At 45.1% G+C, this 12,425-nt stretch overlaps 1 protein-coding gene across 1 annotated transcript in view; it reads left to right on the top strand.

The window, feature by feature from the left end:
• LOC103817213 (protocadherin alpha-2) overlaps positions 1-12,425 on the top strand; it is a 144,409-nt gene that overhangs the window by 93,861 nt on the left and 38,123 nt on the right. The window contains exon 3 of the mRNA XM_050979600.1: positions 10,717-10,775. Coding sequence (XP_050835557.1) covers positions 10,717-10,775 — 59 coding nt within the window. The remainder of the gene's footprint in view (positions 1-10,716; positions 10,776-12,425) is intronic.

The following is a 12,425-nucleotide window of genomic DNA, read 5'->3' as shown; positions in this document are numbered from 1 at the left end:
CGGCTCCGGGCTCCCCCGGGCTCCGGCTGCTCCCGTAGGCACCCCCCGCCCCGGCCATGGCGGCGGTGCTGGGCCCGCTGCTGCTGCTGGGGCTGTGCGCCGGGCGGGCGGCGGGCGGGCAGCTCCGCTACTCGGTGCGGGAGGAGCTGCCGCACGGCGCCTTCGTGGGCAGCGTGGCGAGCGACCTGGGCGTGGATCCGCGGCGGCTGGCGGCCAGGGGAGCGCGGATCACTTCGGGCAGCGGCCGGCAGTACCTGGAGTTGGAGCTGGGCCGCGGGGCGCTGCTGGTGCGGGAGCGCATGGACCGAGAGGCGCTCTGCGAGCTGAGCCCCTCCTGCTTCCTCAGCCTGGAGCTGGTCCTCGAGCAGCCCATCGAGGTGCACAACGTGGAGGTGGAGGTGCTGGACATCAATGACAACGCGCCGCGGTTCCCCCGCCAGGATTACCGGCTGGAGATCAGTGAGTCTGCCGTGCCCGGGGCCCGTTTCCACATTGAGAGTGCCCAGGACCCTGATGTGGGCACCAACTCCGTGCAGAACTATCTGCTCAGCCCCAATCGCCACTTTGCCCTGGACCTTAAAGGCTTCCAGAGCGGCAGCAAACTCCTGGAACTGGTGCTGCAGCAGCCCCTGGACCGGGAGCAGAGTGCCCTGCAGCAGCTGGTGCTGACTGCTGTGGATGGTGGGGATCCCCCAAAATCCGGCACGGCCCAGATCTCTGTGCGAGTTGTGGATACCAATGACAACCCACCCGCCTTTGACCGCTCCACCTACACCGTGAGCCTTCTGGAGAACTCCCTGCCTGGCACGTTGGTGGTCAAACTCAATGCCTCAGACCCGGACGAGGGCTCTAACGGGGATGTGATCTACTCCTTCGGCAGCTACACCCCCCAGAAGGTGAGACAGCTCTTTAGCGTGGACCCACATTCAGGGGAGGTGCGGGTTAATGGCACTTTGGACTATGAGGAGGCATCCTCCTATGAGATCTACGTACAAGCCACTGATCAGGGCCCTGTTTCTATGGCTGGGCACTGCAAGGTGCTGGTCAACATTGTGGATGCCAATGATAACGCTCCCGAAGTGCAGCTGACCTCCCTGTACAGCCCAGTGCCAGAGGATGCAAGGTCAGGAACTGTGGTGGCCCTGATGAGTGTCACTGACCAGGACTCAGGGCTGAACAAGCAGGTGAGCCTGCGCATTCCTCCTGGCCTCCCCTTCACTCTCAACTCCTTCAAGAACTCCTACACCTTGGTCACCCAGGGCAAGCTGGACCACGAGAAAGCAGCAGCCTACAACATCACAGTTACTGCTACTGATTCTGGGAGCCCCCCTCTGTCCTCCCAGAAGGTGATCCATGTGGAGATCTCCGACATCAACGACAATCCTCCGCGCTTCGAGGAGCCCGTGTACTCAGTTTACATCCCTGAGAACAACCCCCTCGGAGCCTTCCTGTGCACTATTAAAGCCACTGACCCGGATGTCGCCAAAAATGCCTACGTGTCCTATTCTCTGCTCGATGGAGAGATTGAAGGGCTACCAGTTGCTTCCTATGTCTCCATTAAATCTGACAGTGGCAACATGTATGCTGTCAGGTCCTTTGACTATGAGACACTGAGGGAGTTCCAGGTGATTGTTCAGGCTCAGGATGCTGGGGTCCCACCACTGAGCAGCACTGTCACCGTCTACATCTACGTGGTGGATGAGAACGACCATGCTCCACAGATTCTGTATCCTACCTCAACCAACACTTCCGCAGCCCTGGAGATGATCCCACGCTCGGCATATGCTGGATATTTGGTAACCAAAATTATAGCCATTGATGGGGACTCAGGACAAAATGCCTGGTTGTTCTTCTACCTGGTGCAAACCTCAGACCCGGGTTTGTTCAGGATAGAGCTCCATACCGGGGAGATTAGGACTACTCGCAAGCTGGGCGAGGACAGCACGCCTACTTTCAACCTGACGGTGGAGGTGAGAGACAATGGAGAGCCATCGATGTCCTCATCAGTAGCCATCACTATTGCTGTGGTGGACAGAGTTTCCAAAATCATCCCTGATAGAAGAAGACACTTTAAAAGCCCAAGCAATTACTCAGAGGTCACTCTTTATCTCATTATCGCTTTGAGCGCCATCTCCTTCGTTTTCCTTTTCACAATCATTGGGCTTTCTATCATCAAGTGCTACAGATACAGTCTGTATGGGAGCTCCTGCTGTGCAGGGTGCTGTACAGTGAGAGAGCGGAGCCCTGCTGAACTGTACAAGCAGGCCAACAACAACATTGATGCTAGATTGCCCCAAGGTTTAAAAGTGCAGCCCCATTTCATTGAAGTGAGGGGCAATGGGTCTCTCACTAAGACCTACTGCTATAAGGCCTGCCTGACTGCAGGATCAGGAAGTGACACTTTCATGTTTTACAATACCTGTGGCCCAACAGGAACTACTGGTCCCTCTGCAGTGGTGACTGAGAGGCATCTGACAGGACAAAGTGGGCAGAGTGCACAAAACCTGATCATACTTAGAAATGACTCCATTACTCCTAATGAGGTGAGGCTACCTTGGTTAATGGTCTGCACAGTGCTCTGAGCAAATCTGTACTCAGGCAGAGGTTCCAGCTGGAAAACTCAGATGAAGCATATTCCCTTAGGGGCCTGCTGACACTCAGCTCTGACACTTGGTTACAATGAATCTAATCTATGCCATGCATTTTGTTTCCAGGTAAATACTGAGACTTTCAGGGTGCAGTTGGTAAGTTCAGTATATGCGTCTGTTGTTCAAGATTCACCTCATTTTTGCAGCAAATGCTGAACTGGGTACTGCATCCCTCTCTGTCTGCTACAGAGTGTTAAGAAATTGCCTGCTGCTACAGAGTGTTAAGGAATGACACATCTAGTCCCACGGTTTTGATGGGAAAACTCATATTGCAGGAGAAAAAATAATCAATGATTAGCCTTGAAATCAAAAGGTTCCTTTCTGGCAGTTATGGATGTTTGCTGCCCTGCTCTCTTCCTACCTAAGTAAATGTGTTGAATTTAGAAAAGCATATTATTGCAAGGATCTTGCTAATGTGAGCATGTTTTAGTTGTCTAAAACCTGCAATCTGATAATTTTTGTTTTATCCAGTGCTGCATTTCATGCTTTCTAGCCTGTGACAGTGACATCTTTGCAGAGAATTACAGCAAGTCTCCATCATTAAGTTACAGAGTGACAACTTTGAGCCTGCTGGGTTGCTGTTGAAAATTGTTTAATACCTATGGTTTGAGCAGCCATGTATTAACCTTTGCAATGTTTTCCCACAGTGAAGAATTAATGGTTGCTTTATTCTGGCGTGCAGGAAGCCTGCAGTTGGTGTGTGGTTTGCATGATCTGTGCAGTTTCCTTTTTACAAATGTTGGGACTGAACTCAGCAGCACTCACAGGAGAGACTAATTCTGGTGCACAAAAGGAAAATCTTGCCATTACTGTGTGTTGTTTGTATCCCATAATTGGGATATGGGATTGTGGCAAGTGTGAGATCAGTTTGTGCAATAATGTGTGCTATGCCCTAGACAGGGGAAAGTCAGGGAAATAACTGGTGGGATAGAAAGGAGCCTGCCTTGTGTGTGCTTGTCACAGAAATAGTCCTCATTTATTTATTTATTTCTACTTCTTCACAGATGAAGATGTTAGCATCTTTAGCAGCTGGTTTTTGTTGAGCAAAGATGCCCATATCTTAAGGGCCAGCCAGCAAGTCTTCCATAAAAATGCTTTTAGTGTGTAATGATCATCCATTCAGCATTAATCCATTTAAAATTAATGCACTGTTTTTCTGTAAATCACAGTGGCAGGGTAGTACAGGGGAAGTATTTTTTCTCTGCAGTTTTTGTATCTTAACACTTTTCTGAGTGTAATAAAATGCCTGGAATGTGTTTGATATAGGAGGGAATATGGGGCATGCTCTATAAGCATGCATACTGAGGAATCAGATTGAAATACACACTTCATAGCTGATTTTTGGGGTGGGAGGTGTGCAAGAAGAAAAGCACTGAAAATTACTTTGGATGCAAGTAGGAAATCAGTTTAACAAAGAGATTCCTATCACACTTTGAGACTCACTCCACTGAATGCAAGGAATTAGCAAGCTTTGATTACCAGCAGAGATCAGGCAGTGGCAGCAAAGCCAGCCCTAACTTGGAGTACAAAAGCAGAGAAATGTATAGAACAAACAAAAATGAGTGCTGCCTGTGTGGAGTTGTCATCCAGAGGGGGAATCAGTTGTTGAACTTGTTCTGTGTGATTTTACTCATCACAAGCTCTTTGCTTTCTGCTTCTTAACCTGTCCTGTGGTAGGACATTCCATAAAGATGTATCAAGGCCATGTGCATGTGAGGAAATGGCTGAATGTAATGGCACTCACTAATTACTAGTTCCTAGCTAATTACCCAGTGAAAGTCACATCTTTCCCCTGTTTCAAGCTCAGCATTTGCACTGAAGATGCCATCAATTGCTTAGCAACACTGAATTCTGCATTTTAAGGATAATGATCTTTGCATTATTAGATTTTCAGAGAACTGTGTTTCTCTTTTTAGTTAAAGTGAACTTTGAGTCAGCCTTTAAGAGCCTGTGCCTTCCCTGGTGAGGCATAACAAGGCAGTTTTGTCCTTGCACCAATTTACAAAGTCAGTCTCTGATCTGTGTGTTACTTTTGGATAATGTGAACAGGTCTTTTCTTTTTTTTCTTCCACAAGGTTTTTGGAAATGAATTTTCTACTGGTAGTTCATGGATGAGGGTGGGACCAGGTGAATGGGTTTGCTATGCACAGAGAATCATCCCTAAGGTTTTACAGTGGCTAATATTTTTAAAATGTTGTTTATACAGTGAGAGGAAGAATATTTCCAAGTCATTTGGGATTAATCTCAGTAACATTTGGGACAATAAGTTTTAGTTCCTTTCATACTTAGTGGTAAGGTCAAAGATGCTAACAATCACACTAAGTTGTGGCTGACTTTATTGGGGTTTAGAAGGATGCAGTAGAAGTGCAAACAAGAGCATTAAGGTTAGGTAGGGGCTTTTTTAGGGGTGCAACTCCGACTCCTGTGTGGCTATTCCTTTTGTACTGCCAGTGTTGTGATGGTGGAATGGAAGCTTGTTTCTGCAAGACAGCTGCTGCTTCTGTGCTCACCCTGCTTACCTGCACAGTCCTTTATGGGTTGATAAGTGTGACTCAGACCAAGGGTGTTTTGTAAAAGAGGAAATGTACTAATGCAGCTGCACAGAAAATCCTGGACATGGTTATTGCTGTCAGGAGGCTGCTGATAAGGGCAGCAGTGCAGGGTTAATGGATATTGCTCTCTCATCAGATAACTGCTGCAGAGGGACCAGGCAGGCAGTGAAGGCAAAATCAAGGGATAAAAAAATACTGTGGCTTCATTTCTGGTGCTGTGAGTGTTATGGGCAGCCTGGACTCCTGTCTTTTTTAAAGGAGGGGTGCACACTCTACGAAGAGGTTGTGTGAGAAGTTGTGATTTTGCTACTGGGCACTGCTGCAGTGATGATCTGTCATTTTCAGGAAGGGTTTCAGTGCTTTAGGCTGGAGCCTGTTTCCTCAAATTCCTGTGAAGATGCTAAATGATGTCTGGGTAGTGTCTGGTCCTTGGTTTTTCTTTTCATCTTTCCTGTTTTGTTCTTACATCCTGTGCAGTTAAGCTCATTTCTTGTGCCTTGCATCTCATGACAGCCTTTTCCCTTCAGTGCAGGAAATAACAATCAAACCAAAATGTTTTAACAGGACTTTTCTGTCCCAGAAGGTAGCCTGGCACATTCTTAATTATCAAGTTGGGATACTGGATAGAACTAAGCTCTTTTATATTATACATTTCCTTGTACCCCTTTTTGTGTGGTGACACATGGGGATGAAAAATTATGATGTTTGATGTGTTGGTCAGAAATAAAGTGTGTTGTCCTATGGACACTTTTAAAGAAAGTGAAAAAAACTGCACACTGCTGGTAGTAAGACCCTGGAGATCCACTAGGATTTTACAGTTTCTGCTTCTGTTTGCTCTGCTTCTGTCTCTTTCTCTGTATTTTTCACTTCAAAACCAGCTTGCTAAACCCATGGAAAAAAGAAAGCAGCACTGGAGTTGAACACATTTTGATACTGCTTTAAATGGAAGCATGTTTTGAAGTGTCTAAACCCAGTAACCCCAGAGCATTGTTTGTAGCAGTCTGTCCAGGAGATTTCTCTCAGAGGATTTAAAGGTATTAATGGTGGAATGTCTTACAATCTCAGTTCAAGAACTTAAGCCTTTAAGAAAATCTCCAGTCCTGCTGACATTGAAAAGGTTAACTATAAATGTTTGTTCTTTTGTTTGATGGCAGTGTCTGAGCTGGGCAGGGACAGTGCTCTGTGCTTCAGGGCACTCAGGCACTGGGTTTGGGGCTTCTGCTGTGCCAGCAGAAATCTGCATCCAAGATTAAGCAGAGGTGTTTTCCTCCTCTTGGAACTCATTAAAGGACTTTACAGAAGCACTTGTCTGCTCCCTTCACCTCCGTTTTCTCAGAGTTAGGAATGCAAATGGACATTCCCAGATTTTGAGCTTTTGAATTATATCCTTTTCCAGTTTCCTTTTTGATTTCTTGAATGATAAACACATATTTAAATAGTTTGTTCTCCACATCAATTTAATTCTAAACATTTACAGAAGGAAAGCAGGAATAGAAGCCTCTGTTTCCTCATACCTGTCAGCCTTGTCTGACTGGAAAATAAGCAGAAACTTATGTGGTTAGTGGTTCTAAAAGGCTTTTATTAATGCTTCAAAGCAGATCCATTTGATAAATATACCTTATGTCATTCTGTTGTGCATTTGTGTGGAAATCAGAATGTGAATGAAGCAGGATGTTTTTAGGAGTCTCAGCAGCTGGTAACTGTTTGTAAATATTTGATTCATGCCTCTCTACCTCCAGCAGGTTTTGTTCTAGCAAGCACTGAAGTGAAAGGTAGTGTTTGCATTGATCCATTGAATATGGGATCAGGGCAATAATTTTTAAAAATTAGAAATTTCTCCTACCCCAGGGAGAAATTCTTACTGTATTAGGTAAAAAAAGAGAGCTGAGGAAAATGTTTGTAACAATACATTTTCAACTAAATTTATTCTCCACAAACCAATTAAATGCTTCTTCAGTTAACCCACTTGAAAACAACTGTGTGACATTTTGCATGAGCTCTCTTGCTCCTAAGATGGCTCTGGGTCACATTATCCATTCCCATTATCAGACTTCCCAGTGGGGTTGGTTGTTTATGACCAGAAACATTAATGTCTCTGGTTATGTGGTTGGCAAAATGTGAGCCTGGTGCCTGGAAGAAGCAGCAGGAGCAAACTGGTGGCATGAGGTGCAGTGACAACCCCTTCTCTGGGCAGCTGGATAGATTCTGCCTCCTCTCACACTGTGGTGATGATGATGATGTGCTGTAACTGAATCAGAAAAAGCAACTGATGGGAGAAAAGGGAATGGTTTATTAGTGCTGGGCTGGGCCATGGCATTTCTTTCACCTGCTGACAGGAGTGCTGGACTTGCTACGTGGCTTCCAAAAATCTCAGAGGGAAGTGGCAAGCTAAAATTACCTTCAACCTAGTGGAATGTGCTGGATTGTGATAAACAGAGTCTTGTAGTGAGCTGGGGAGGTAAAAGGAACAATATTGTCTTCATCAGCATCGTGTGACGTAGTGAGAATGTGGGGATTTACAACTGGGAAGCAGCTGGGCCCCTTCAGAGCCTGTGCTCCTCTTTGTGCACTCCCACAGCTGTGCCTTGTCCTGGTGGGGTTGGTTGAGGACACCCTGCACTTGTCACAGCCAGATCTGGGACAGGGCTTGGCAGAGGAGCCCACTGAGAGCTGCTGTGCTGGGACTGCCTGAGCACCCAGCTCCACTCTGAGGTGCTGTCCTGGCAGAGGTCAGGGAGGGCTCTGGGGGAGATGGACTGTTCTTACCCAGAGATTTAAACCAACCCAGCCTTGTAGACTGTGAATTCCTCTGCAGCACTGCTGCAGCTGAGCTGGGGAGAGATGCTGCTGAATAGTTTTGCTGCTTCTGCTGTGCTCAACCTCTGTTACTGGTCACACTTTATTGCTTTTCTAGTCCAGTCTCATTTAGAGGTGTATTGAAACAACTTTTCACTCGTGGCCAGGGGAACTGGAAGAATTACAGGCTGTAGCAGAACAAAAGGAGAAGCCAGTTATGCTGACAGAATAGAAATTTCACTGATTTTGTCAGTTGCAGGACACTGACCTGTGGTAACACAAGTGTGGGATAAATTTTCAGAGCTCAGCCTCTTGCTGAGCTCTGAAAATACCCAGTCAAGCAGCAAGCACATGGTAAAGCTGGGTAAAAACAGGTCTGCACAAAGGCAGGCTGCTGCCCAACTGCCTTGTGATCTGGTTCTTCCTCTAATGACTTCAAAAAGAAGTCACAGATCTTGATTTTTTTCATAGTTTAAAATACCCCAGCCCCTGACAGTCAACTGTGGCAATAGTTCCACCTCCAGAGTACATGTTTCTCATCCTTCCACCTTCTGCTCCTCTGGGAACAGCACTGCAGCCCTACCCAAGGAGTCACAGCAGAGAGAGAACTGTTTGGGAATAGCCACAAGATGCCAGAGTTTCTGGGCAGAAACCCTTGGAAATAGCAGTCTCCTCCTTTCTCTTAGATTGACATGAGGAGTCTTGGTCCATGCATGTGAAGTGAAAGAATATTTCATTTCTAACTCATGAGTTTCTCCTGCCATCACCCATTTAAGAGCTGATGTCCCATTGCAAACAGAACAGAGATTTTTGTTTTCTAGCCAAGAGTTGGAAAGTTCTCATCCAAACCCCAAAAATCTGTGGACTGTGAGTGAGTGGTCATTCTCCTCTATTCTCCCTCCCACCCAACTCGTGTCAGACTTTTCAGAGCTTTCATGTAATCCCACTTTATCTGTGTTTTGCCTGGGACTGTGGTAAGATTCCTCCTCCTCACATTGCCTCCAAGCCTGTACAAGTTAATAACCTGCACCTCTCCAAGTGCAAAAGAGAACAAGAAGTCCAGCAGTTCCCCTGCTATAAAAAAAAAAAAAAAAACCAAACAAAAACCCAGCAGAAGAAAAGACAAATCCTCTGGTGTCAGCACCCTTCATACTGAAGAAAGGCAAACTCAGGAGAGGCTCTGCTCATTGTGTGCTGTTCTCCATCCTCTTTCATTGACTGTTACTACATGGTTGACTTTAGAGTTGCTTTGACATCCCTGGGACTGGGGCCAAAATGGAATTAATCAGAAAAGACTAGAACCATGCATAATGGGCTTCTTGTCAAACCACTTTCTGCTAAACTCAGCAGAACCTGAGCATGACAGAGAACAGGGGGCTAAATGGGAAGGAAATTGCTAGCACAGATGTTTAATGTGTGGCTGCAAACAGCAGCCTCCTCCTCCCTTTTGTGTAGCTCAGAGGATAAAGAATGCTCATGTGTGCATCATCCAAGAGCATCTCAGCCTTGAGTGATGCTGGACCTGGGAAGTGTGGTGATAGAGCAATACTGTAAGTTGTAATTGCTCCATTTTTGTTTGAATAAAACCTATTGATCCAGGGAAAAGCATATGCCAAACCTCAAGAGGAAAGATGGAGTTGGCTTTAAATAATTTAGAACATTCAACACTTTCTTTTTCTCTTTCAAGTAATGGGGTCAAATTCATTTCTGATCTACCTCCAATAATTTGAAGAGAATTAAACCATTACTGTCATTTATTATTTGTGTGATTGGCACCGTGCAAGACACATCAGGAATGAATGAGGTCCATTATGGTTTTGGATATAAGTTCTGTCTTTGGATTCCAGTGCCTGAACTTAAGCACTCACTACACTATCACCTACAGAATAATGTTTTTAGTATCCTGAGAAATAACCTTGGTATGTCCTCAGGGCTTAATTTTCAGGGACCTGAGCTTGCACTCATAGGCTGTGGCTGAAAATTACAGTGACAGTCCCCTGACAATGTGAAAACTATTTTCTGGAGCAATTTTTGATCAACAGAGGATTTCTTCATTAACTCCTTATTTAGCAAGTCATGCTGCAGCAATCAGCATATGCTGAGGTTTGTTGGTCAGAGGGCATTGCTGGCTATTTTCCCCTTCTACCTTTTATGCCCTCTCATGAATATGGAGAATCTAATAGGTTTTGGTATTATGGACATGTCTGTCCTTAATAAAAGACTTGCTGCAGTCTGCACATCTGATACCATCCATTGCAGTCCTCTGCAGCAGACTGCATGCCAGCAGAAACCTCACTGCCCCACATCCCCTCACGTTTATGCACCCTCAGGCAGAGAATATTCAGTGCAGGAGTTTGAGTTTCCTCACCTTATCAGGTAAACAAACAAGGTATTTTCTGGATTTCTGATGCTGGGTTTTTTTATCTTATGCCCAAAATGTTGATGAATGTATGAAATAACTTTCCACCAGTCTACAGCATTAAATGTTGTTCCACAGAGATCACCTCCAGCCCCAGGCCTTGATGTGCAGACAAGTTTATTGCACAGACACTCCCTGTGTGCCAATTTGAAAGTTTCTTTACATTTATAGGAAGATTTGGCAATTCACAAAAATTGACTATATCCAGATAGGTTTTTCTGACAAAATGAGCCAGATGCAGATGCTTTTTGTTAAGTTTTACTGCCACTAACAGCATTGTCCTGGGCTTTTGTTTCTACAGCCAAAACACCCCAACCCGGACTGGCGCTACTCTGCATCCCTGAGGGCAGGAATGCAAAGGTAGGTGTGTGTTCTCTAGAGAAGGGGAGCTCTGGCCTTTTCCTCTGTGGAAAGGACAAAGTTTCTTCTGATGCCCTAGACTGATGATATCTATGCTGAGATGGAAAGCACCTGAGTTCTGCTGCTGTCACTTCCAATCTCTGCGTGCTACAAATTCAGCCTGACTTGCATCTTCTGCTGTTGCTGCCCTGCTGTAGAGCTGTGCTGTTCTTTCTTCTTACCTTCTGCTTTTGTATCCATTGACTGTCAAGGCATAATTGTTCCAATTATTGACTCATTTAACTGTCATTATATATTTTTTGTTTATTTTAAAGCTCTCTGTAATCATCAGTGCTGATGTTTCAATAGTCAGTCTGCATTTCCATCTCCTTGTTTCTCATTACCATAAAAGTAGCTGTTCCTGCAGCAGGTCTATTAACCACATGCTGCAATCAAGAAGATTAATGCAGTTGAAAGGACTTTTTGAAGATATGAGATGGATTTTCAAAGAAGGAAAAGTGAGGCTTTTGTCCAAATCTCTTTAGACATCTTTGAAAATCCACTGCCTAATACCACAAGCAGTCTCTGCTATAATTTTCTGCTCAGTACACTTGCATAAAGAGAATTATACTAAAATTGCATCTGTAGAGCCTAAATCAAACAGAATTTTTGCTCTCCCTGAGCAGATTAGAAAACTGCTTCTATGTTCAGGTGTAATCTGATGTGATTTATAAGATTCCTGTTCAGGTGTAGGGGCAGTTCTGAGGCTGCAGCCATTCCCAGTGGCATCACAAAGTGCAGCATTGCATGGGTTTCTCAGAATTGTTGGTGCAGTGGTGCTGTACCTTTAGCCAAGAGTTTTTGTGGGACTGAAGATTCAGTCACACTGAATTCAGTCACACTAAATTCAGAGTCACACTGTGCTTCATGTGAGTGAGGACAGAGTGACTCCTCTGACTTTGAGATGCTGTGTAAAAAATGAATCTAAACCTCAAGGACCAAAAGCAAAGGAAGGCAGAGCAAGCTTGACTTTGTGGCCTACTGGGCAAGCTTTTCTTTCTTTTATATTCCTGCTGTGACTTCCAATTTTTTTGTAATCCATAACTGCAAAATCAATGAACAGTCTGGGTGGGGAGCAGGATCCTGAAGAAGGAATTCTGCTGGTCCTGAGTCAGGCATGTTCTTGTGGATCCACATTCCTTTCTATACAAATAACAAGACCTTATCTGAAGCTACTTGAACAATTAATGAAAAGTAAGAGCTTTTTTTAATCCCACAAGACTGATGGGACCCTTCTGGGAAATTGTACTTGTTCCTTTGCTCTCTCAGATCTGCAGCCCCTGTCCTTACCTGGAATCTCAGGTTCTGAGCCTGTGTGCACTGTCCAGTTGATGGTTTCCATAAAATGCTGATTTTTCATAAAACTTGTTGAAATTTGGTGCCTGGATGTCTGCCACATTTGGATGAAAGTGTCCCTTAAGTTCAGCTGGAAGTGTGAAAGGGAGTGTGAAACCCATGAGCAGAGACAGGGACACAGCCACAGAATCCTGTTTCTCTTAAGGAACAGCATATTAACATCATGCTTGGTTTTTGTATTAAAAATAGCAGATTTGTATTAAAAATAGCAGATTTTTTTTTCTTTTCCTTCCATGTAAGGTGCAAATTGGTGCT

This window comes from Serinus canaria, chromosome 13 (assembly GCF_022539315.1).
Source record: "Serinus canaria isolate serCan28SL12 chromosome 13, serCan2020, whole genome shotgun sequence".
Taxonomy (NCBI): Eukaryota; Metazoa; Chordata; class Aves; order Passeriformes; family Fringillidae; genus Serinus; species Serinus canaria.
Note: the sequence above shows the minus strand (reverse complement) of the source record. Positions and strands in the feature narration are given on the sequence as shown.